Below are 24,308 nucleotides of genomic sequence, written 5' to 3'. Positions count from 1 at the left end.
CTCCCTCTCCAACCTCAGTTTAACCACTTCCTGTTGTCTGCCTGCCGCCCCGCCCCCGCCCCCACACTGGCCTGTCACAGTTCAGGTCACCTGAGTATTGCTCTGGACGTCTGGCTGGCTGCTTTGTATGTCTACGCCACCCTTGACTTTCCTTTCCCCATGGCAACACTCAATGATTTAATTGTAAATGCTACTTTTTAAAAATTGTCACCCGAGAATATGCTTTGTTGATTCTTCAGAGAGAGAGGAAGGGGAAAGAGAAAGAGAAAGATCAGTCGGTTGCCTTCCGTCTGTGTCTCCCAAGGGGGATCAAACTTGCAAACCAATCACGTGCCCAAACCGGGGATGGAGCCGTCAACCTTTTGGTACGTGGGATGACACTCCAGCCAACAGAGCCACCCGTCCAGGGCCTAATTGTAAACTCTTTGTTCCGTGCCTTCTCTGCTCAATCCTGTGAAGAGGGGAGCCACGTTCGTCTTGCCTGCTCTACTATTCCCCTGAGGCCCGGGGCCGAATAGAGCCCCCCAATCATATTAAATAAATCATGAAATCATAGTCTCTTGGTTAGCAGGCCACCTGGGACAGTCTAAACGACTAGGAAGAGGGCCACAAGACTGGACATGAGATGGGGAAAAAGGACCTCCCATTTCCAGTCTTCCATTCAAACTACTCTGCAGAGAATGCTAGATCCTAGGCAGAGGGTGGAGGGGAAAATGGGAGCGGTCCTCAGGCAGAGGAAATGTCTTCTCAGGCCTGACCCCTGGGGTATCAGGATATCATGGGCTCTTCAGACCCCACCACTCAAGGGGTCAATTGCTGAACTAGGGAAGAGCAGAGTGTTTCCAAGTGGGGTCGACAGGGATTCAGCAGAGAGAGGAAATAATGGCAGAAAAGACTTGAAAATGGGGTTGGGAAATGGATCCATAACACATGCAGCCAGATAGCTTTACTCATCCCATGACTAAGAGAAGGAGGAAATTCACTGATTCGCTGGGTGTCCTGGGACAGATGGCTCTGAGCGAGGAGTGTGGCCGGGAAGGGCCAGTTAGGGTGAGGGGCTCAGGCGCCATCAGCTTATCCTACAAGCGCCTTTCTCCTTGAAGGGGTTCTTGTCTTCAGGGATGCCTTTGAGAAGAGGGTCGTTTCCTGCTCGGGCCTCCACATAAGCCTTGATTTCCTTTCCTGTCTTGGAAATCTGCAAGAAAGCAAAGCAAGCTTTCAACCCTTGTTTATTGCTCAGGATCCATGACTTGGTCAGTTCCAAGGAAATAGGTTTCTGGACAGGGTGGAGACTGTGGCCAGAGAGGAGGAAGATGAAACGGACAGGCAGGTGGGGAGAGGGATGTCAGTTCCTTGGGCAGAACTGCCAAGCCTGACTTGCTTGCAAGGGATGCTGGGCCAGGTCCAGTCCAGAGACTGGGAGGGACAGGCTCAGAGGCTCTCTCCTGCGCTGCTCCGTGGGGTCAAACCCCAGGCTCCTTCCACCTCCTACCGCATCCCAGAGGCACCTCCTGCCCCTTCTACTGCCCTGGAGACGTCCCATCACCCCATTGTCCATCGCTTCCTCCTTCAAGTCCCGGCTTCACGAGATGCAGAAAGGGGTGGAAAAGAGGGGGAAGGGAAGAGGAGGCTCACCGGAGCTCTTGAGTTCCTCACTTCCTTCTTCAGCTGCTCCACCTCCATCCTTAATAGCTCCTTCTCACTGAGCTCCTGGGCCATCCCACCCTGGAGAGACTGGTCCTGGAAAGGATGTCATGGCCCAAATTGCAAATCGCCCCCCGGCTCCCGCAGCTCCTCCTCTGCACTCTTTACACCTCAACTTACTTCTACCTCTTCCCTGCCATGCCCTTCGGCTCAGGCCCCTCATTGTTCACTGCATTGTTCCTACCTGACCTTCACCTTGAGTCTGGTCTCAGGAGGTGAGAAGGCTCCCGATCTGATGGGGGAGACACAATCTCTGCCCTCAAATAAGGACCTGTCTATGGAGGAAACAGGAATCAAATACATGGAAGGGAGAGCAAAAGGGTTTCTTTCAGTGAGGCAGATTTTGGAAGCAAAGTTGTTGTTGCACGTATTACACAGGTGGACGTTTTAAGGAAGCTCCGGGTCCCGTCCCGGGAGAGGGAACCCCAGTGGTTCAGAGAAGGGCCCTGGGGCCTGTCCGACTCCAACTTTGACCCCAGCTCTGCTGCTTCCAGGCTGTGAGGCCCTAGGCAAGTCACTCAGTCTCCCTGAGTCTTAGTTTCCCCATCTGTAAAATGGGCACAGTAATAGTATCTACCTTATAGAAATATTGGGAGAACTAAAAAAATAATGCATCTAAAATATTTTAATTCACCACCTGGCACTTAATGAACACAATACACTTATTATTATTACTATTCTTATCATCATCAACATCCTCACTACACAATTATCTGGAAGGCCTGTCCAGTACCTAACCTCCATAATTCTCAGACTGGATCCCAGCCCAGTACCACCCCAGGCCCTCTCACCTGCCAGGAAAGAGCGTTCACTTCAAGTCACTCCTGCCCAGCCCAGACAAGCTGGTGTTTGAGCCTCCCAGCTCCCGCTCAGCCGACAGTCTCTGGATGAAGCAGATGGTCTGGACGTCCAAATCTCTGACGCCTAAGCTGATCACGGGCTCAAGGTTCTAAGCCCATCCATCCGCCGGAGCTTCCAAGCTCTCACTGCCGCCGGGGTGGACCCCCTGCCCCCTGGGTGAGCTCCACCCCTCTAGCGACCCCTCTGTGTAGAGCCTATTTCCCCAGTTCTCACCCTCCGGCCCTGCATGCTCCCCTCCCGGGGCTTTCTCTCCCAAGCCCTCCCCTTCCCTCCCTCTGGCACTGCACTTTCTCCCCAGTGACCGAAGCCCTAGATCAGCTCCGAACTTCCCTCACCCAAGAAGCCTTTGTGTGCTAGATTGGAGCCCCCGATTTCACTGTATAGGGTTCCCCCAGCTCCCTCTTTGTTCACTCATTCAATCAGAATGTGCTCACACAGGATGCTATGTCAGTTAGCACTTGGGGCCATGGCCGCCCTGAACACCCATATCCACGCTTCTTGGCCTCCATGCCCCCCTCTGAGCCCTGGGCATGCGTCTCCCCCAGCACAGGGCACTTGCCCTGATCTTTCTCTTGGGATTCCCCCCAGGACCACCCCAAATGACAGACACTGAACTCCTGTCCAATGACAAGGGGACCCTCTCGAGGAGCAGATGTTAAGGGACCAATATGGCCAGTGAGGGATCCTCTTTTTCTCCTGCCTTCAGGATGACAGGCTGGGTGCTGGGAGGGGTGGGAGCGGGCCAGGGACCCATCCTCACAGGCTCAGGATCTCCCAGAATCTGAGCTAGGACAGGGCCCTGGAGGCCATTCAGTCTAACTCCTGGCTGATGCAAGAGATAGTAGAGCACCTACCTCCTGAAGCCGGGTCAGTGCTCTGTCCACCGTGGCTTCCTGAACCGGACCGGCTCCTCTGGAACTTGAACCTGGTCCTTCTCAAAGCCAAGTCCTTTCTGTTGTCTAATCTGGGTCCCTCACCCTACACTTGGTCCGTTTCACCTCATCCTGCCTCCATCGGGCGGAGCCTGTACACCAGGCCTTCATCGCTTGTAGCCCTGCAGAGCCTCGGTCACACACTTCAGGGGACCGCTGGCTGTGTCTTCCTGGTGTCCAGCCTGACTCCCGTTGCTGTTGCATTGTCTGTCTTCCATTGTTGCTGCTCTGCCACCCTGCAGGCCCCCCTGGCAAGCCCGGTCTCCATATCCTCTCCGCCCTCCGCTCTCCTGTCTCTTGGTGACTCATCCCGGGGCTTCCCTAGGAAGCGTCCACCCTCTGTCCTTTCCTCCCCTTCCATGAGTGGAAAACCCATCTCCACCCCCTGCCCCAGAGCAAGCCAACCCCCTTCCTCCACAATCTACACCCCTCCTCCTCAACAGTTTCCTCTCTGGGCCCAGGGAGCAATCACAGACCTTGGCTTCCTCTGCTGGGGGGGATTGGGGTGCTGGGCCCCCCAAGGAGCCACTGGCTTCCCCCTTCCTCTGGGCAGGGGACAGAAAGGCGCAGTCCCAGGGAGCAGGGACTGACTTCCTCTTGTCCTGGAATGAGCATGCCTGACCTTTGCAAGCAGGTTTGGGTCTGTCTCGAAGAGGAAACCAAAAGCAGTGAGAGAGGGAAGGCAGAGCAGCCAATCAAGGGCAGGGTGAGCACAAAACCAGCAGCTCCCCCGGGAGCCCGTCAGAGGCCGGGGCCATGGCCGAGCTGCAGCAGCTGCAGGAGTTCGACATCCCCACGGGCCGGGAGGCTCTGCGGGGCAACCACAGCGCCCTGCTGCGCGTCGCCGACTACTGCGAGGACAACTACGTGAAGGTAGGCAGAGCGGGCCGGGCCCCGCCACCCTCGCCTCCAGAGGGGCCCTGGGCAAGGCACCCTCCGCCCCCCGGGGCCAGGCCATGGGGGCCGTCCTGACAGGTGCCTGTTCCGGTGCCTCAGCTTCAACCCAGTGCCCCAAACTTTAACTGGGACCCCATGCTACCCCAGCCTCCGCTGTGCTCCTTTTCTCTCCCAAGCCTCGGATGTCCAGGCACTGCTGGTGCACCCTGTTACCAGACCTGACCTCAGGTTCCTCTCCTCCCAGCCTCTCACTCCAATCCGAAGGCCCAGAGACTTGTCCTCACAGGGATGCTGGAGCCATCGCTCCGTTTTCGGGCTGGGGTTTAGAGCAGTTTTCTGAATCACATGGTTCTCCCAGGACCGAGCCCGTGGGTTCCTGGGTCAAGGGAAGAGGACCGAGAAAAACTTAGCAACGACTGAGCACCTCTGCCCTTAATCATTAATCCTGACAACCACCTTGTGAGACAACGCTATTATTCCCGTTCCACAGATGAGGAAACAGCAGCACAGGGAGGCAGGGGGACTGGATTCGGGTCACACAGCTTAGAAACAGTAGAGCCGGGCATCAGCCTCCTGGCTCCTGAAGCTGAGCTCTCCACCTTCCTGTCTGCCTGACGCGCTGTATGACTTTAAGGCAATGTATTTGTACTCCTTATCCACGGTTTCCTCGGCTCCTTATGGGCTACAGGCGAATCCTGTCACCCCTTGGGCAAAACTTCACTTCTCTAACCTGTTCTAGCCAGACTGTGAGATGAGAGACACAGGGACCTCCCAGATTAATACGAGTATGGAAAAAATAACAATGAAAGGAGCAAGTGCTCCTGGGAAAATGGCAGCTTAAAGAGAGGCAATGATAACAGTTAAAACGCTTTGCCCCCTTACTTTAAGCAATTGGGTTGCCTCCTTTAGTCCTCACCCCAGTCCTGTGAGGCGAGGACCACTCCCGCTTCGCGAACAGGAGGCTGAGATCCAGAAAGGTTAACGCACTTCCCAAGGTGTTCAGGCGAGGTTCTGGATTCACACCCATCGCTCCGACTGCGGAGCGCACCCAACAAACCTTTTGCTGCGAACACTCCCCGGGGCGTAACTTCTGCCTGCCTAGGGGTTGCAGGCCAGTAAACCGGCTCCATTCTTGTGGCACCGGCGGGCACGTGCCTCCTCCGACAAGGATGGAAGTGGCCCTTTCCATCCCTTCAATAACGTCTGCACACCTCAAAGCACTGCAGGTGGTTTCTCGAGCGCACACAGCATTTGAGGGTGCGAAGACCTGAGTCCAGCTTCCAATGCTGCCGGCCGGCTACCGACTGCAGGACCTGGGGCCAGGTGCCCCTCTGGCTGTCCCCGTGGGCTAAATGTGATAACTTGCTGAAGCCTTTAGCCCAGTGCCTGCCCCTTAAGAAGGCCAGGCCGTAACTGTGATCATCGTCGTCCGATTCATCAGAAGAATGAGAGACACAAAAGTTGGGTCTAGCACGATGGAGTAGACCTTGCAAAATACCCAGGGCACAGGAAGCTCTGACCCAGGGGGAGACCCCTGGACTCCTGCTTCCTTCGTGCAGGGCACTACCTATGAGACCACACGACCAGTGGCCTTTTCTGGCTGCGCTGAGGAGTTTTGTCTGAAGGGCAAACGCCCGGGCAGGGTCTGGATGACTTCTCAGAACTGCTGTTTAGCAAGGCCTGGTTGCCGGGGGCCTTGGCCCTCCCCCCTTTCTTTCACCCCAACCAGGTGTCAGGAAACCCGTGGGGAATGGGGGAGGGCAGGCTACTGTCAACTTCAGAGTTCTCAGTCAGGGTTTGTGGAGTTTACAGGCAGGGTAATTTGCATGATAAATAAGCAGTCCGTTATGAAGATAGATCCCAAACCCTTGATCTCCAGACCGAATTTGGTCTAAGACAAAAGCCAGGGGTTAGTAGGCGTCCAGGCTCAGCTTCCCAGAGATGGGCCCAAGCAGTCATTTTCCCTATTTAGGCTGATAGAAAAAATCCAGTGACGAATTCCACACGCCGGTCCCAGGAGGGAACGGCCCCTGAGGGCTGGGGCCGGAGGGCTGGGTAGAGCCCACAGGAGTGGTCCCTGTTCCAGTGGGTCTTTGTGTCCTCACCTATTAAAGGAAGATTTTTTCCCAAGATTTACTTTTAGAGAGGGGGAAGGTAGGAGAAAGAGAGGGAGAGAAACATCAGTGTGTGGTCCCCATCACTGGGGACCTGGCCTGAAACCCAGGCAGGTGCCCTGACTGGGAATCGAACTGGTGACCCTATGGTTTGCAGGCTGGCACTCAATCCACTGAGCCACACCAGCCAGGGCTAAAGGAAGGTGTTGAACAAGACCTGCTATCCTTTCTAATTGTAATATCCTGGGTCGACAGCTTTGCTTTTTCAAGGCACATGTTTACATATGCTGATAAGATGTAAATTGCACGCAACTGAGCATCTCCTCACTGGTGTTGGAACAGAAAGGGAGAGACTCCGGAGAGGAATGCCCCAGGAGGGGAGCTCAGAAGGGCCTGGGTCTGCCCTTTGGCTCCAGCCCAAGCACCCGCATCTCTCCCGGCACTCTGCTCTGATAGGTTCCAGTCTGTTCTCCACTGACTGGCCTTGAGGAGCCCCTGAGTGCTGAGACCCACTGGTGCAGCCTTGCCTGCCCTGGACTTACCCTCCGTGCTCCCACAAAAGTTCAGGCTAGAGAGCAGCAGCCCCAGAGATAAGGAAGCTGCCTGAGGAATCCAATGCCCAGCCCCCAACGTCTGATGTGGAACTGAACAAACTCTGTCTCTGTCCTGAGCTATTCCCTGCCCATCCCTTCACCACTGACGGGCAGTGGGACCCGGCCCAGCCCCTGGCACAGTGCCTGGCATGCTGCGGGAAGATGCCCAGCAAGTATTTGGGTTTACAGTGAATCCGTTAATAAACTCACAATTTATTGCCGTCTGTGTGGGGAACACTATGTGGGAGAGAGAATAAAACAGATGACCTCCCTGCCCTCAGTGTGCTAATTTAGTGTGTGTGTGTGTGTGTGTGGGGGGGAGACAATTAAGTAAATGGATAAATAATTGTTGATAGTGCTTTGAAGAAAAGAGAACAGGGTAAATATGTTAGAGAGTCGATACGAAAGTGGGCCAGGGAAAACCATAAGGTGGTGGGGGAAGGTGTCTCTGAGGAGCTAAGACCTCATAATAAGAAGGATTCTAGAAAGAAGTACAAGTGCAAAGGCCCTGAGGTAGAAACTGTCTTATCTTGATTGGGAACAGAAGTCCAATGGCCCGTGTGGCTGGAGGGGAGAGTAAGTGAGAGAGGGAGTGGAAGGGAATGAGGGCGAAGAGGAAACAGGACCCAGCTGCGAGGGTCCTACACAGGCCACGGCTATTAGTTTGGATTTCACTCCTCCGGTACTGGGAAGCTATTGGAGGAACTGAGTGGCTGAGGTCACTGTCTTCAGGCTTCAGTTTCCTTATCTACAAAAAGGACCAAATCACTGTTCCCCAAATAACCCACCTGCAGAATGGAGTTAAACACAGAGCCCATGAGTCACCCGGGGAGCTTTTAAAGGCACAGACTCATCAGCCTCACTCCCAGGGGTTCCTGGCTAGAAGGGATGAGGTCCTGACGTTGCTAGGTTGGTTTTAAGTCTGACATCTCCTCCAGTCAGTATTTGCCTCCTCTCTCCTTTCTACTATTCACCCTTTACCCCTTAAGAGGTCTTCAAGAAGGTAATAGGGTTAATCCTTAATGTGATTTTTTGAGGAGTAACTTTCGCTTCCCTTGCCCCCATTCCACAGGGCTAGGTTTGCTTTTCTGCTGTCCCCCGAGTGCCTCTTACTGTACCATCCTTATGGAAACCACTTCAAACATTGAAGAGTCGTTGTTTTGCCCAGTTCAACCCCCACCTTCCCCATACCTTCTCCAACCCATTTTCCCAGCAAAGGATCCATGCAAGGTACTGGCCTCTGACCCAGAGTGTGTGTATTTCAGTCCACGGACAAGCGGAAGGCGCTGGAGGAGACCATGGCCTTTACCACCCAGGCCCTGGCCAGTGTGGCTTACCAGGTGGGCAACCTGGCTGGGCACACTTTGCGCATGCTGGACCTGCAGGCAGTGGCTCTGCGACAGGTGGAGGCCCGTGTGAGCACGCTGGGCCAGGTAAGGAAGGTGGGAAGGCTTCCTGCATCCGCCCCGGGCTCTTGAGCCCCACGTGGGCATTTTCTCCAGTAAAACTTCTCTCCTGCCTTTTTCCACATCCAAGTGCCTGACTCAGCCACATAAGCGTTGCAGTTCCCCAGTGATTCGAAGCCCCTTATCTTTGTGCCAAGTCTCGGGCCTGGGCCTTGCTACCCCGTCAGACTAGTTTCTCCCTGAAGGCGGAGCTCTTTCTTCTCCGAATTCTGTCCTGCTCGGTAGAAAGCAGGCTCTACCAATCATGGCGGCTGCACAGTCCAGAAAAGAGGCAAAATAGACTTTGTTCCCACCTAAGCACAGGTGATGACTTAATAAATGTCTCAGACCCAGAGTGCTTGCTTGGCAAGGTCATCTTCGGCCCTGGAAGCACTGCCACCGCCACACAGTGTCCCCCAACCCTCTGTGACACACACCCTCCTCCTTCCTTCCTGGATCCTTGGCTGAGGAATTAATTGCCTGTAAACCACACGCACAGCCCCAGTTACACATTGGCTCGGCCTGTGCAGGACCCTGTGTTCGGTGTGGGTGTGTCTCTTTCTCTCATCCCTACCCGTGGAAGTTCCAGCCTTCTCAGTGGAAGTTCCAGACTTCTCAGTGCCGTAGATTTCTCTGCAGAACATCCCGGGGGGCGGGGGGGTAGTGAATTCACTTATTTGCCCCTCAGAAGGGAGAGCTGATCCTGCCACAATTCTCATCCACACCACCCTTTCCCTCCCCGCTCCCAAGCCAGCCCAGTGCTTCAGGGTTGCTGTTTTCTCTTTTCCTCTGGCGCCTGCTCCGCTAATAATAACCCAGATTCCCTTCCACCAGGAAGTCGCTCCAAAGTGGCTCCATCCTCCCCTGGCAACACCTCCCAAGTGCCTTTGGCCGGCCTTGGGGACAAAACTCACTCTTTCTCTGGACCTCACTGCCTCCCTCGGTCCCTGCCCCCACCCCAAATTCTAGCTTCCTGCCCCCTTAAGGGAAAGGGCTCTGCGTAGAGCCCACCCCCACTGTGACCTCAAATCCCGTCACGCAGATGGTGAACATGCATATGGAGAAGGTGGCCCGCAGGGAGATAGGCACCTTAGCCGCTGTCCAGAGGCTGCCCCCCAGCCAGAAGGTCGTCGCCCCCGAGAGCCTGCCTGCCCTCCCGCCCTACTGCAGGAGACCCGTCAACTTCAGCTGCCTGGATGACGTTGGCCATGGGGTCAAGGTGAAGACAGGGGTGCCTCCTCTTTCTCCACAACCCCCTCCTTATCTGCTTCACAGCTCCCCTCTTTCCAGACCCCTGCTCCTTAAAATCCCTTCATGACTGCCCCCCCCCCACCAGAACAGGCCTCTACCCTGTGCTCAGATGACCTGCTGAGAGTGACATTTGAGCTGTGGGTGCTGGGTGCATGTGTGAAGGGCAAGAGGAAGGGCGGTTGTCAGGGTGTGCATGAGAATGGCGACTTCCTCTGTCTGGAGGTTTGAGGTCACCGAACTGAGAAGTCACCCCAGAGCGGCTGTTGGGTGAGAAGGGGCAGGGAGGCAGCCAGTGGGAGGGGACATGGTGAAGACAGGGGAGCCTGACTCTACCATTTTCTTCTGGGCCCATCTTCTTCTGAGGGGCGAGAGACCTGTCCCATTTTTTCAACTCCTGTCCCCACACTCTAACATTCCAGAGTAGATTAAAGCTCCCCCTTACCGAAATGACCCCCTCCCCCAATATCCTTAACATACCTTCTCCCCCAAAAGGGGAAACTAAAAACTCCCTCCTCCTGTCACCGAGCTTCCCACCACTAAGTCCTTCCTAGTGGCCCACTTCCACGCTCTATGAGTCAGTTCAAGTCCCTCTGTTTTGTCCCTAGTGACGGACACCAGAGGGGTCATTCCCCAGGTACCTACTCTTGGGGAAACCCTATCCTGACACAGGCGCCCGTGGGTTTGCACCCTGCCATTGGTGCGCCCTGAGCTGCCCAAGCCAGTTCCACAGGCCCGCGAGGGTGGGACATTTGTAAGCACGACGGGCGTCCTTTCCCCACGCCTTCCTCTGTCAGAGCCAGGGACTGGCTTGCTGGGCCCTGAGGTGCTGTGAGGCAGGCAGGGGTGAGGTGGAGGGCCGCTCAGCCGCTGAGGCCATGCAGAGGAAGTGGCCTGCAGCCTGTGTCTGTGCTCTGAGGTTTCCGTGGGGCGCGAGGCCGACTCGGTGCCCAGGCGATGAGCAAGAGCGGGTGGGGTGGGAGAGGGGGCTGGGAAGTGGAAGTGGGAACTTGCTGTGCCCGCACTCTCCCTCCCAGTTCTTGTCCGCCCCTCCCCCATTTCCTCTGTGGGATGCGGGGGCTACTGGGGGTTACCCATCAACGTCAGCCCAGCCCCCTGCTCCCCCGCAGGATGCGAGCACGCAGCTGTCGAGGACCGGGACCCTGTCTCGAAAGAGCATCAAGGCGCCTGCCACGCCCGCCTCTGCGACGCTGGGGTGAGGCCTCGCCGAGACCCACACCAGCCGCACAGGATCCTGAAACCGTTCCCCCACCCTCACCTCCGCGCCAGCGCCAAGCTTCCTCCTCCGCCGGCTGCCCCCTCCTCCCCGCACCTGCCCCCTGCGCTCTGGAAGCCTTCCTACACCGTAACGACACCCTCCCCTCGCTCCACCTGTAGGAGACCGCCCCGGATCCCCGAGCCGGTGCAGCTCCCGGTGGTGCCCGACGGCAAACTCTCCGCCGCCTCCTCTGCCTCTTCCCTGGCCTCCTCCGGGTGAGCCTCGGAAGTTCAAGCTGGGAGTAGCCGTGGGGCGGGGCAGGGGGGCTCTTGAGAGGGGTCTCCCGCCAGTTCTTATGGTGACTGAGTCCAGCTGGGGCTGAGGACTCAGGATCACAGGGGCGGGCCAGTTGGGGGACGCTGAGTCGGGGAAGGCGTACCCCGGAGTAGCCGAGCCTTGCTTTCTCTGATCTCCAGCAGCGCCGAAGGTGTTGGTGGAATCTCCACTTCCAGGGGGCAGGCACCACCCCGAGCCCCTCCTCTCCCCAGCTCCATGGCCCCACCTCCTCCACCAGCCTCCGACGTCTGCCTGCTGCCCCCTCCCCCGGAGGAACTGTCTCTGCCCCCACCTGGTACGGATCTCTGCTGCTCAACTGTGGGGTCCTTCTCTGGCCTCCTGGTCCCCCTTCCTACCCCTCTCAGGTCTAATCCAGCTCACCTTAGTGAGGGCTTTGTCCAGGTAACAGGACAGAAAGGAGGCAGAGAAAGTGAACTAACATCGCTTAGCGCCTGCTTATACCAGGCCTTGGATTCACTTCTTGTCCATGTTCTCACTTAAATTTAACCCTAAGAGGACCTTCACATTCCAGTTTAACAGACGAAGCCGAGTACCCTGCACTGTCCAAAGGTTCAGTATTTACCAAACATCTACTCTGCACTGGGAGCATTGTGGGAGGCCCTTGCGGGGCAAGGGCTGGAGGAAGGTTACATAAAATGGTTAGATCCTGAGTTCTGCTCCTGAACATGTTTCCTGGTGCCACACTGGCAGCCGTTCTACTTTCTCTCCCAGCGCTGGACCTGCCCCCTCCTCCCGTCCTGGACATGGATGAGTTGGAACTGCCACCTCCACCTCCACCAGGCTTCCGGCCGGAAGAGCCTAGCTGGGTCCCTGCTTCTTACTTGGAGAAAGGTACCTGACCAGATCCCACCGCCAGGGTTCCTCCCACTCTTACGCCACTCTGCATCCATTGTCCTGCTCCCAACCCACCCATTTCCCAGAGCCTAGCTGGGAAGAGAGCAGCTGGCCTGGTGGTGTTATTGGCTGAGCTGGGGAAGGCACCCAGGGGCCCGGAAGGCACCTCTGGACCCGATACTTGCAGCCTTCTCCTCTGAGTTACATGAGCCCTGCATTCCCAAGGCTGGGCAGGAGGCACACCTCACAGTACCCTCTCCTCTTGCCTTGCAGTGGTGACACTGTACCCGTACACTGGCCAGAAGGACAATGAACTCTCCTTCTCTGAGGGCACTGTCATCTGCATCACCCGCCGCTACTCCGATGGCTGGTGTGAGGGTGTCAGCTCCGAGGGGACTGGATTCTTCCCAGGTAACTATGTGGAGCCGAGCTGCTGACAGCCAGCCGGGACGTCTCTCTGGACTGCTGACCACAGGCTTCTCCCTGAGTGAACCTTGAGCCCCAGGCCAAAGCCAGGCTCCAAGATCAAGCAAGGATAGGCCTGGCTTGTCCACCTCTTCAGCTGTGAGCTGTGTCTGCACCTGCCCCCAATGCAGTGAGAAGGGATCTCTGGGAGAAAGCAGAGGTGCCCCAGGGCCTGCTGCAGACAGGAAAGAATTGGAAGCCAAGGAGTTTGGTGATCGTGTCCACAGAGGACCCCTATTCCACGGAGGGTGGGGGTCTCCCACTGCCAAGTGCCAGCTTTGAATAAAACTCTGATGAACTCCTGATCGATTGCCCTGCAGGGCTGGGGGGCCAGAGAGGGACTGAATGGCGTTTCACTTCTAAGGCTCCTGCTAATCAGTGAGCCCCCTCTGGTTGCTCTCCGCAGCAGTATCTCTCCCATCCCCTCCATCCTCATTGCACGCCCTCTCTGTACTGGACTTCCGATGCCCTCTGCAGTGACGGGCCAAACATCGTGTGTCCAGGCTCGGTTTCTCAAGCTGGGCACTCCGCCAGAGTAGGAACCAACTCCCTCACATAAGGAGGGCTCCCTGAGAGCAGAGACCACCTCACCCTCACCCCTCAGATTGCGGCGCCAGAGATCTCAGTCACTTCTTCCCCCTTCACCTGCTTTATAGCTCTAAAATACGAAAGAGTGAGGAGAGGCTTGGGTTTCGCTGGCTCAGCGTTAAAACATCATGGCTTCCTGTTCCATACGAGAGGAGGGGGGCGCAGAGGGCCCAGACCGCGAGGGTGCCTTTGGTTAATTCCTGGTCTTGCTGCATAGACGAGGCTGGGGTGCAAGGAGCCACCGTGGGGCGCTGAGAGATACCGCGCTGGCCCAACCGGAGCGGGACAGTGCGCTACCTCGTTCCACCACCAGGAGGCGACTGTTCCTTCTGGCTTTTTTTTCCTTTGGGGATGCTGCTGGCAGGGTGGATGGTGGGGAGTGGGGAAGGGAGACAAGACAAGGGATGTAGTGTGAGCTCCCGGTGGGTAAAGCAAGATCTAGGCCTGGGGCTGTCGGAAGAACGGGAGAGCGTCACCTTTCCGCGGGGACTCTGGCGCGGGAGGATTTCGGGACCTGAGTCTCCTTGACCTAAGACTGAGGGAGGGGAGGTTATGCAGCCCGTGCAGCAGTTCAAGTTCTCTCCCCTTCAAGGGAACCTCTTCCTCCCAGTTCGGAGGACGAGGTTTTTGGAACCGCGGCTGCGTTCCTAGGTACGCGCAACACTGGGGTTGTGCCAGACTCCAGAATTTAACTGTTTGCAGTGGATCTGAGGGAGGCAGCCCATCTGGTTTAACTGCATAGATAAGGACGGCTCCGAACTCCCACCCTCAGTCCCAGAAAGCAGGAGCCTGCAATTCTAGAAATTCCCGGAGGGACGGTACCAAAGCGAAAGGGAAGAGGGAGTTACAAAACCAGGCTCTTTCCCAGTCTCCCCCTACCGCCGTCCCTCCTCGTCCGGGCGCCCCCTACAGGCAGCCATCTCAGCTCGGCTTCAGCACCTGCTGCAGGTGGAGGCGGACTTCGGTGGCCGACTCCCAGGGCACCACGCTGGCGCGAAATGAGCTGGGCTCGGCCTTCTGCGCCTCCTGGATAAGGCGGTGCATGGGATAGCCGCGGCGCGGGAAGGCCACGTCGCCGCTGGCCAGCAGCCCCATGGGGCAGAAGTCGTTGGCGCCGTCGCCCACGTAGAAAAGGCGCTCAAAATGCACGCCGTCTTGGGCCCGCTCGTGCAGGTAGTCGCTGAGCACCTTGTGCTTGCACATGTTGGCGGGGCAACGAGGGCAGCTGTGCGTGTGGAAGGGCCGCAGCGTCAGCAGCCCGTGTGCGTCGGGCCCCGACGGGTTGCTGAGGATGCGGCGGAACAGGCCGAGATGGCCCGCGGCGCGCAGCGAGCTCTCCACACCGAAGGTGTTGGCATCCGAGATAAGAATCACTTCGAAGCAGGTCCCCTGCTTGGCCACAAACTGCAACAGGTCGCCCATGCCCGGCGACAGGGGGATGGCCTCGTAGACAGCGCGCAGGTCCCGGGGCCGCACGCCCTGCTCGCCCAGGTACTTGAAGACGCGCTGCATGTACTCGTTGTAGAAGCCCTCGCGGTAGGTGGCACGCAGGCTCTCCGGCAGCCTCTGGCCTGGCGCGGCGCGCACTATCGAGTCGTCGCTGTTCTCGTCCACGATAGTCTCGTCAAAGTCGAAGGTCAGGAGGAAGCGCGGCGCGCCCTGCACCGCCATCCCGCTGTCCTGGGAGCAGGGAGGAGAACAGCAGGAGGAGGAAGAGGGAGCAAGCGAGAGCGGGCGCGGCGGGCGCGCACCCGGGAGAGGCTGGTTAGCAGGCCTCGGCCAGAGGTGCTGGCACATCCAAGACCTGAGGAGGACCCAAAACTGGTTAAGCCGGGGGGAGCACCCAGCGCCGCGGACCCCACCCGCAGCTCCCTGCCCACCCCCTTGGCACCTCTTAATGAACTGCGCTGGGGTTATCCTCAGAAGACCGTCCTCCTCTAGAGCCCAGAGGGGCTTCCTTGGCACCTGTTTCTCCTACTATCATTCGGGGCCATTGGGGCTTAACAGGTGAGCTTAAAGCATGTACCGTGAGTGCCAGGCCCAGGCCTGGAAAATAGGTGCCTGGGCCTCTGCCTGGCCAGAGAACTGGAGTTTAGCTCTGGGAATGACTAAGTAGGCAGATTGACTGCACGAGACCCAGGAAGGCTCTTTGGGAGCTGCCTCTAGCCAGATGGTTCTGGGCAGGGGTCCATGGATGGGACTCGCTTTTCCAGGGAGTTTTAGGGCCCTGTGCTGACAGCTCATCACTAGTCACTTGCCAATTCCCCGGGAGGAACGTGTCATCGGGTGGGGTTCCTGCCAGAGTCCGAAGCAAACGGGCAGCAGAAGCAGTGGGGCTTGGGGAGGTGGACGCCTCCCATGCCAGGCCACGACATACCTGGGAGACAGGTAAGGGAGAGGAGAGAGAGCAGCAGTGGCTGAAAAGGTGGAGGCGAAGATAGTGGGGACATGGGCAGGGGTGGTAGGAGGCAGCAATGGGGAGGGGGGTGGCCAGGAGTAAGTAGTGATGGGAGAGCGTGAAGACAGACGGGACAGAAGCCAGAGTCGGGGTGAGGGGCTCCAGGAAGTGGAGACCTCGGGCCAGAGTCATGTAGATGGGGGACCTGGGAGGCACTGGAGACAACAGGGCAAGTGTGAGGGCTCAGAGAAAGACATGCCAATGCAGACAGAAGCCCTCGGCAGCTGCCGGCAGCGGTAAGGAAGGGGGGCAGAGCCAGCAGATCATGCACAGCTTCAGAATATCCACTACACTGCTCTCCTCCCTCCCCACCCCCGGAGACTTCCACCCCGGTCAGCCCAGACAAAGCCACTCCTTCTGGTGTCTTCCTAACTCCCAAAGTTCCTGTGATGTTTATGGGCTGGATGGAACCCTCATAAAACAGAAGTCCAGGCTCCTCATTCAGAGCAGAACTTTGAACCTGGCCATCCGCCTCCCTAAGAGAACTGTCCTTTAGACCTCATCCTAGTCTCCCACTGGTCTCAGCAACATCCACCTGGGGGTCTCGGTGGCCCAGGGTCTCAGGAATTGAGGATGTCAAACATGGGAATGGAAGCTTCTAGGGGTTAGCAGAAGCCCAGTAGAGGTGAGAGCAAGCCTGAAAGGGGCTGAATAGGTTCCTCCCATCCTGTGATGGAGACATGGAGGCTGAAGCCTCATCCTAAGAAACCCCTAGAGGGACCCACTTACCCTAGACAGGCACCGGAGGCCGGCAACTGGGAAACAGCCGCTCATTGTTGGTGTGTCGCCCTGAACACTGCCTGCAAGGACTCTGTTGGTCTTTAGCCGTCGTCCAGAGCTCCTGACAACCACACAAGGTCTGTTTAGGGGTGCAGTCAGGTGGCTTCGTTTCCACCACTAATGCCACCCAACCAGGAACCACTCCCAGGGGCTCAGTAAGAACAGCCCTTCCGACGGGAAGGGCTTGCAGACCACAAAGCCCTTGCTCGGCATCCTCTCAGCAATCCACTATGATGCCGGAGAGGTTATAGGTGATCTAGTTGGACCCCGAGAGAGGTTGAGTGATGCGCTCAAAGGTAAACGGCACTGTAAAGGGCAGAGACAGGGCTCAAAACCAGATCTGGCTCTGAGACCAGTGCTTTTTTCTCTGGTGCGGTCCTTGCCCCTTTCTGGCATCTGGTACAAGGTAGTTCACAAATCACTTTCACTCATATTCTCTCACTGCTCATCACTGTTTCATGAATTCAGCAGACGAGAAGGGCTTAGAGAGGTTTAAAGAACTGGTCTGCAGCCACTGTTTCCATGGGGCAGAGCCTGGATCCTGGTTACCTGGCCACAGCCTTGCCTGCCCTCTGTCCCCACAAGGGCAGGGGAAGATGATGGGGCTCAATGTACCACAGCTGGGGTCCCACACCCCTGGGCACCACTGGCTTCCCAGGGCTTCCAGGCAGGTTCAGCAGTCAGGTTGAAATTTCTGCTGGACTTTGCTATGTGGCTTTGGAGACAAGGTTTCTTTGTGGGGCCTTTGCCAATGCAACTGCCAAGGGCACCACCTACAGCCCCCAGTGCCCCACTCCGCCTCCGACCCCCTCCAGCCTGGAATAAGAGACCAGAGACAGCTGGGACAGGTCTGGAAAAGTATTCAGAGCCAGACTACACAAGGAAAAGCGCACAGATCTGGCTGACTGCTGCCCTCTGGTGGTGATAATGGGTGACACTGGAAACACCTCTGACTTTGTCAAGGTGACACTCTCCCCAGACCATCCCAGGATAGTAGGGAGAAACTATTGCCCCCTAAGACAGAGACTGGAGCATCCAGGAGCCCAGAACAGGTCAGAAGGAGGGGCTCTATCACCTTCCATCTTGAGGCACCACATCCCTCCCACTTCAACCACATATGTATTAAACTCTTTGGGTCAGGATGGGATGTGGGTCTCAGCATTTTCCTTAAGAACTTTTAATCTCAGAATCAGGAGATGTGGTCCAAATTAATGGGGCAGTGGGCAAAAGAGGGAACTTTGGGACAATAGACACGATCAAGGGGATGATGGGATAGGAAGGCAGGCGCAGGGACTGGCAGGTTTTACAAGGGAGCGGCAGGGTTTGGAGGGTGGGAGAGCTGTCTCTAGGCCTTATCTGGAGGGAGTTTCAGCCTTCCAGGATCCTGGCTGATAACACACATCCCTCCGGGTGCCATTTCCATTGTGAAAGCAAACAGGAACAGACCCCTGCTCAAACATGCCACACACGTGGAGCGGCCAGGGGTTAGATACAGGAAGATAACGGAAAGCCTCCAGAAGCCATCCAGAGACCAACTTTTATCCCAGAGAGAAGGGTCTCCTTTGCCTTTGTTTCTTTTTCTAATTTGGTGGGATACTCTACTGATTTTTTAAGCATCCTCAAAACTTCTCATTTCTCGTAGCAAAAGACAGAGTTACTTTTCTATATACTAATAATAGCATTTCGGGAACTTGGTTAACACTTTTATCGTTTGGTAAGCTCTCCTTGTTTCTTTTGCTCCCCATAACAGAAAGCCAGGCATCCTAGGATTCTCCCCCTAGAAATGGGGAAAGCCATGTGGTGACTCCTCACCTCCACCCAGTCCCGCAGGGGGACCCCGCCCCCACTAAACTCTGTCTCCCATGACTTTCAAAGAAGTTACTCACCTCCAGCAGTTTTGTCCTGAAAGATCAAATCATTTTGAGTCATCTAAAAAAAGTTCCTCAAATAAAAGGACAGGATGCTGGAGCAGAGAGAGGAGGGAAGGGTTTTTCCGGGGGACAGGGAGCCCAGTTAGTCCCAGGCAAAAGCAGTGCCTGCCTCCCCGATTCCACGCCTGGTCGCCAGATTCTGCCCTACTCCCCCCTTCTTTTTTATGTACATGCTCTTTGGTGACACCTATGGGAATGGGTGGGAGGGTCCCCCAAGGATTGGGGAGGAAAACCAGCCCCTTTTTGGTATAGCTCCTAAGTTTGCAATTCCAAACTTAATGGGTGGATGGAGCCCACAGGACAGTTCGGGGAAAGGTAACCACAGGAAATGTGTGGGAAGGGTACGGGGGAGGGCAAGGACCCCAGAGGTCCCTCAGTAACAAGACCAGTACCAGTCGTTAGAAATCTGATTCAGCCGCTAAATTGGAACTCTCTTCCTCCCCCAGAGAGCACGCCCAACCTCACCACTGCTGCAAATAGGAAAAACAGAGGCCAAAAGAGGTCGAGCTGCTACCCTGGGGCCACACAGTCTCAGAATCAGGATTAGAACTCAAGGATTCTGGTGCTTTCTGGAAAAATTGCAGCCAGAGCTCCCCTTATTGCCCTGGAGACCCCTTAGGCTAAGAACTTCCCGTCCCGACTAGTAGAAGGTGATGACCTGGAGCCCTGGTGCCAGTGAGGAAGCTGGGACCTGGAATCACCTCTGGGCTTGCCCTGCTGGGAGGGGATCCTCATTGGGCAGGGAGGTGGCAGCTGCCGGGTGGAACTGGTTGGGGGGGGGGGAGAGATATTTTTAGAGGTGGCTGAAGGCAGGAACTCTGGCACACCCCCAGCTGGCGGGTGCTTCTCTCCAATGCGGGGAGGGGGGTGCGCAGTTTAGGGAGCCGGGGGCACCAGTGGGTGGTGGGGAGCAAGGGGGCACCGATTCTTTCGCTTTGGCATAGTCGGGAACGGGCGATACACCTGGCCACCACGTTCCTGGGGCAGGAGAAAGCGGACTCATTCCTCTGCTCCCAGGGACTCCCCCACTGACACACGCGTGAAGGAGCGCCCTCAAACTCCGCACAGCCCCCATTCCACACTCGGACCCCAGCCCGCCCCTACCTCGGGGAGCCCAGGACTCACGTGGGGAGCGACGGTGGCAGAAGTCTGTCCCGGCTGAGTTTGGAGTGTAAAGGAGTAAGGAGAGGGGCTAGCTGAGATATTTGGGCGCAGGATGGAGCCAGAGGTGCTTACTGGAATTGGAGGGGACGTGGTGCCTTATCCACCCCCGGACTTCTGGGCTCTGGCTCACGAGTCCCTCTGGTCCCGAGGGGTCGTGGATGATGTGCGTCTAGGCCGTCCCTCCAACGGCCCTCCATCCCCCACCCCCGGGCTGCTGCCGCGTCCCCTTTAAATGCCCGGGAGCCAGAGCCCAAGCCAGGGCTGGCGCTGCGGCAGCCGCAGCACCCTGGCCCACCGCAGTCCCCATACGTCACAAGCGACTGTCCAATCACAGCGGCGCCGGCGCACATCAAAGGGGCGGGCCACGCCTCCCGGCTGCCCTGGAGGCTCCGGGAGTGCCAGCGTAGGTGGGATCGGGTGCCGCGGGCAAGGGTAGGGGTGGAGAGGGAGTCTAGCCCCTTGGAGGAACGTGGGTGGGAGCACCCTCATTGGAGTGAATGTCGGGGTTCTGCGTTAGTCCCCGCCCATATACCCTGGAGTGCCAGAGCTGTGGGTTTTCAACTGCAGCTTCCAGGGCTCTGATCCCTGAGAAGGGGAAAGACGCACCCCAACTTCCAGCTCTCATTCGGTCCTTGCGTCCTGAGCCCGGTGATTGGCCCCGGTTGGCCCAGCTCAGGGAAAGCAGTCCTTCTGTTTCTCTCCCACGTGCGCAGAGCTAGGTGCCCTCTCTACTGCAGGCGGCGTCACAGCTCCCCATCCTGGCCTTGGGGATCTTTCCTGGGTTACAGGTTACAGGGGATTGCCAGGAAAGACTCCCTAACTCCCCTACCCTGTAAACGCTGAGTTGGGGACCGAACAGTGGGCCCGTTTGCGAGTGGTATTGTAGTTTAAATACCCACCTCTGCCTCCTAAGAGTCTGTTTTCAGCCACACTCCCCCACCCGCCTTCTGCCCTCCCAGCCTGGTGCTGAGAAGAAGATTCTATTCGGAGAGGAGAGCAGTGACGCTGGTAGTTACTGAGGACACACTGTGAACGGGCTGCTGGGCTCGGTCACTGCACTCGTGGTTGAATGTTCGCAACATTCCAAGGAGATTTTTGCTTGAGGTCAAGCCCAGGCACACCTGACTCAAGGGATCGCAGAGGGGCTGTGTGGGTGGTGCTCCCAGGCCGGGTTCTGCCTCCAGTCCTCCCTGATCCTCCCTCGCTCTGCTCCTTGAAGAGAGCCAGCACATTTCAAGACCCTGAGTGACCTCAAAGCCAGCGGGGCTGGAAACCAGAGGAAGTGAGGGTGGGCAAGGAGAATGAACAGGGGCTGTTCATTCTACCCTAACCTCCCAGAGGGGCTGGGGGTGCAGTAATGAACAGGACACACGGGTACAAGCAGAAAAGACGCTTTAAAGCTGCCGACCTGATCCTTAAATCCCTTGACAGAAATTCCCAGTGGCCCCGCTCATGAAACTGGCAGGCTGTTTCATCTCATCCTTTTTCCTTGCCAGCCTTCCAGTTCGCTCTGCTCTCCGCCTGTCCCTGTTGCTGGTCCAGCTCAGCCTCCACATCATCTCTTCCCCGGCTACCCATCCCCACCGCTGCGTTTAGTACACTGATCACATGGGTGCTGCCAGAGCACATAGTAGGTGCTGTCCATAATTTCCCGTGTATCAATTCCTGTAATCCTCACCATCCCATGGCCTGGGTGTATGGCTCATTTTACTGTTGGGAAATCAAGGCGCAGAGGGAGTTGAGTGGGCAACGTGAAGGCAGAGGTCATGTTTTATTTATGAATGTCCCCCTCATTCCCAGCACATAGACCCTGGCACACAGTAGGCCTTGGATGTTTGTTATTGAGGTAAAAAATCTCCTCCCCCCACCCCACCGCATTCCATCTGTGTTACCTCACTGGCCTTCACACTAATGAACCAGTCACCACAGTACTGTCCTCATCTTACAACAGGGAAACTGGGACTGAAAGAGATCAAATGACTGGCCCAAGGTCAAATGCCCCTGGCGCTAGGTTCAAAAGCTGCCCCTTTGATGCAATCAGCAGCCCTTTTCAGCCTGGTTTCCAAACTCACTGGTGGGGCTGGGGAAGGGGTAGGCTGATCGCGTTACTGCCCAGCCTTGCCTTCCAGCGATGGGAACACCAAAGTCATCAGGAGCTGTGGGCAAGGAGCCTTCCTGGGGGAAATGTAGAAACTTCTAGTTCTTCCTGCACTAAAATTTTCAGGACCCAACCCTGTCTCTTCAAACTGTCCCCTCTCACGGTGCCAGTGAGTAAGTAAGCTGGGTGATCAGCCATGTGCCTAAAGGTGAGGACAGAGATGGAGTGTGGATCCCACCCCCCAGCCCCTCCCCAGCCCACAGGGGTGGGATCCACCTTCCATTTCTGTCCCCACTCAGGCTGCAGGACTTTCTCTCCTGTGGGGTTCACTCTAGGACCCTGGTCAGTCCTCCTGGCAGACAGCTTGCAGACACAGGAGTCATCTTGAGGTGACGGGGCCAAAAGTCCCTGCTGACCCCTGACTCAGGCAGCCAGGGATGGCGTTCTGCAGCTGGTCTGCCCAGAGGGCACGGCTCTTGCCCAAGGTTTGTGTGTTAGAGCCAGGGAGGCCATGCATCCAGGAATGTGGCCTCCTGCTCTGCAATCAGTCTGGAGGGCCAAGGGTGAGACTGAGGGGCAGATCTGCCCTAGTCTGTCCACCCGGGGAAGGGCTGGCTGGGTGTCGGGCACCTAATCCTCTCAGCAACCCTCGCAGATGGGTTTGGGTATTCTTGGTTTGCCAAACAAGAAAGCAGAAGCTCGGTAACGTGAAGAAAGCACCTTGCCCAAGGACGCTGTGTGGCAAGGGGTGTTCATCCCAGACGTTGGAGTCTGCCCTTTGCTGTCTGCAGAACCCAGAGGGCATTGCGGGTCTGGTGGCCAATGTGGGTAGGCTTAGTGGAAAAGGCCGCTGGGAGCGTCCAGGGGTTCAGGCACTTCTGCAAGAACGGCTGTAGGGTGTTCTGGGTGTAATTGTCCTGGGGGTGTGGGACCAAGACTGAGCAACCCCCCTGCCCAGGTCTCTGATCCCCTTCCTCAACAGCAATCGGCAATTAGTGATTCCTATGAAGTAGGAAGTGCTCTGCACCAGGCACTTCTCCTTGTGTTTTCTCTTCTCTTCTGGAGAGGAATGAAGGAGATACTTAGCAAGAGGCATGTTGCCATGGGCAGGTCGTCACCCCTGGAAAGGCAAAGTGTCTGGGTTTTGAGGTGCCCTTCTATGCTGTCCCACCCGTCCTTGGTCCTTGGATCTGATGATAACATAGGTCAGGGCTCAGCTTTGCCCAGCTGAGCATCAGCAGATACAGGCAGCCTCCTGCTCACCAAGTCAGCTCTACAATACAGTTCTCATAGGTTTGTGCTTTCATTCATCAGACAAGTCTTAATAATGGATGGCATCAGGCACTGGGAGACATGATTTTGAACAAGACACAGACCTTGCTCTCGAGGAGCTTACAGTCTAGAAAGGGGCCCAGACAAGCAAACAGGCCTTCCCAAGAGAGAGCCAGGCAAGAAAAACAGGCAGATCTGTTCTGCCGGGAACCACCGGGGCAATTCTGTCTTGTCCTGCTTTGAGGCAGCTGGGACTGCAGCGCCTCCGGCCTGAAGAGCAGGCTCCTAATCACCTGCAGGTGCCTCATCCTGACCCTCCCTTCCCACCCCAACTCCTGTTCTTGGCTTCAGGGCTGTCCCTGTCCCTTTCCTCCCCACCTTTCTCTCCTGTGCAGCTTGGAGACAACTCTTATTTGCTCTTTCCCTCCCTTCGTGCCTTCTTCCCACACGACAGACTCACCTGGTCACAGTTGTTAAAGAGAGAAAACCTCAGGCCCCCAAATGCCTCATACCTGACCTCACGGCAGTTTCAGCCTCTCCCAGAAATGTAATCTTAATCAACCAGCCAGTGATTTTCTGGTCAAGCACCAGTAAGGTCCTCTGTCTCGTGGGCCCTCTCCATCCCCCTTAGAAAGAACAGACAATCCGTATGGTAAAAACCCTTCACTTTCTCCCCCCCACAAAAAAAAGATGTCCCAACCCCCAAGCAATCCTTTCTCTTCTTTTGTTAAAAGCTCTCTTGCCCCACCCTTCTTATAAACCTTCCATTTGTACAACTCCTGGGAGGGCCCTTCTAGTTGCTAGGTGGGAAGCTGCCTGATTCATGGATTGCTTCATAAAGCCAATTAGATGTTCAAATGTACTTGGATGAATTTTGTTTTTGAACAGAGCTGAGCTGTCCACTGCATCAGGATGGGGAGTAATAGGCAGAGGGGACAGAACACAGAAGGGAACGGGCAAACAAGCCAGCCCCTTTTGGCAGACTTGAGTGAAGCAGAGGAGGCGAGCCCCCAGCCTGCCTCAGTCCTTCCCATCTGACTCAAACCCCACTTACTGGGGTATTCTCTCCCATTGGCTTCTGAGTGGCCAGAGAACCCGAAAAGAGCCTGGACATTTTGTTCCAAAGGAGAAAGGAAAGCTGAGTTCTTATGGTAAAAAAAACAACACACCCCACATTCTTCAGAAGGCTCAGTCTTCTAGATGACCAGCTGTTGGGATAATGGGTGTCAGGTGGTCTGGGTACCTGGACATTCTTTCCTTAGTCCTTCAGGCAGGTAACCAGAAGGTTATCTGGGGACATGAGGTGAATCCAGGCATTGACACAGGACTGGAAAGTTAAAAATTTAAG

General features: G+C 56.4%; 3 protein-coding genes across 10 annotated transcripts; 1 reads left to right on the top strand and 2 right to left on the bottom strand.

Annotated features, from left to right (window-relative positions):
• Window positions 1-931: 931 nt before the first annotated feature.
• GNGT2 (G protein subunit gamma transducin 2) lies at window positions 932-3,865 on the bottom strand. 2 transcript variants are annotated; one of them, XM_037033314.1, is made up of 4 exons: window positions 2,496-3,865; window positions 1,894-1,979; window positions 1,636-1,740; window positions 932-1,195 (listed from the first exon to the last, which is right to left on the bottom strand). In XM_037033314.1, the coding sequence occupies exons 3-4, from the start codon at window positions 1,717-1,719 to the stop codon at window positions 1,070-1,072; spliced, it is 210 nt and encodes a 69-aa protein (XP_036889209.1). In that variant the 5' UTR covers window positions 1,720-1,740; window positions 1,894-1,979; window positions 2,496-3,865; the 3' UTR covers window positions 932-1,069. The 2 variants fall into 2 exon arrangements, with proteins under 2 accessions (XP_036889209.1, XP_036889207.1); XM_037033312.1 differs by lacking the exon at window positions 1,894-1,979 and having other exon boundaries at window positions 2,496-2,815.
• A 96-nt stretch (window positions 3,866-3,961) lies between these two features.
• On the top strand, window positions 3,962-12,974 carry ABI3 (ABI family member 3). Of its 2 annotated transcripts, none has more exons than XM_037033304.1 (8): window positions 3,962-4,370; window positions 8,367-8,534; window positions 9,589-9,765; window positions 10,925-11,010; window positions 11,193-11,288; window positions 11,490-11,644; window positions 12,061-12,201; window positions 12,478-12,974. In XM_037033304.1, the coding sequence occupies exons 1-8, from the start codon at window positions 4,254-4,256 to the stop codon at window positions 12,639-12,641; spliced, it is 1,104 nt and encodes a 367-aa protein (XP_036889199.1). In that variant the 5' UTR covers window positions 3,962-4,253; the 3' UTR covers window positions 12,642-12,974. The 2 variants fall into 2 exon arrangements, with proteins under 2 accessions (XP_036889199.1, XP_036889200.1); XM_037033305.1 differs by having other exon boundaries at window positions 3,963-4,370; window positions 12,082-12,201.
• Window positions 12,975-13,359: 385 nt separating this feature from the next.
• PHOSPHO1 (phosphoethanolamine/phosphocholine phosphatase 1) lies at window positions 13,360-19,887 on the bottom strand. Of its 6 annotated transcripts, XM_037033311.1 has the most exons (5): window positions 19,552-19,887; window positions 18,382-18,458; window positions 16,445-16,556; window positions 15,516-15,634; window positions 13,360-15,061 (listed from the first exon to the last, which is right to left on the bottom strand). In XM_037033311.1, the coding sequence occupies exons 3-5, from the start codon at window positions 16,487-16,489 to the stop codon at window positions 14,179-14,181; spliced, it is 1,047 nt and encodes a 348-aa protein (XP_036889206.1). In that variant the 5' UTR covers window positions 16,490-16,556; window positions 18,382-18,458; window positions 19,552-19,887; the 3' UTR covers window positions 13,360-14,178. The 6 variants fall into 6 exon arrangements, with proteins under 6 accessions (XP_036889206.1, XP_036889203.1, XP_036889202.1 ...); XM_037033308.1 differs by lacking the exon at window positions 15,516-15,634 and having other exon boundaries at window positions 13,360-14,937; window positions 19,531-19,886; XM_037033307.1 differs by lacking the exon at window positions 15,516-15,634 and having other exon boundaries at window positions 13,360-14,937; window positions 19,552-19,886.
• Between the last annotated feature and the right edge of the window lie 4,421 nt (window positions 19,888-24,308).

The sequence above is a fragment of the Sturnira hondurensis genome, unplaced genomic scaffold (genome assembly GCF_014824575.4).
Source record: "Sturnira hondurensis isolate 20B ecotype Veracruz unplaced genomic scaffold, ASM1482457v3 Scaffold0021632, whole genome shotgun sequence".
In the NCBI taxonomy this organism is placed as follows: domain Eukaryota; kingdom Metazoa; phylum Chordata; class Mammalia; order Chiroptera; family Phyllostomidae; genus Sturnira; species Sturnira hondurensis.
This window is presented reverse-complemented; position numbering and strand designations above follow the sequence as displayed.

Coding starts and splice junctions, on each gene's coding strand:
- GNGT2 (XM_037033314.1), bottom strand. CDS start 1,719: ATGGCCCAGGAGCTCAGTGAGAAGGAGCTATTAAGGATGGAGGTGGAG. Junction 1,196..1,635: donor TGAGGAACTCAAGAGCTCCG/GTGAGCCTCCTC, acceptor GCTTTCTTGCAG/ATTTCCAAGACAGGAAAGGA.
- ABI3 (XM_037033304.1), top strand. CDS start 4,254: ATGGCCGAGCTGCAGCAGCTGCAGGAGTTCGACATCCCCACGGGCCGG. Junction 11,289..11,489: donor TCTTCCCTGGCCTCCTCCGG/GTGAGCCTCGGA, acceptor TCTGATCTCCAG/CAGCGCCGAAGGTGTTGGTG. Junction 11,645..12,060: donor ACTGTCTCTGCCCCCACCTG/GTACGGATCTCT, acceptor CCACACTGGCAG/CCGTTCTACTTTCTCTCCCA.
- PHOSPHO1 (XM_037033311.1), bottom strand. CDS start 16,489: ATGAGCGGCTGTTTCCCAGTTGCCGGCCTCCGGTGCCTGTCTAGG. Junction 15,635..16,444: donor GCCTCCGGTGCCTGTCTAGG/GTAAGTGGGTCC, acceptor CCTGTCTCCCAG/GTATGTCGTGGCCTGGCATG. Junction 15,062..15,515: donor ACGTTCCTCCCGGGGAATTG/GCAAGTGACTAG, acceptor GGTCCTCCTCAG/GTCTTGGATGTGCCAGCACC.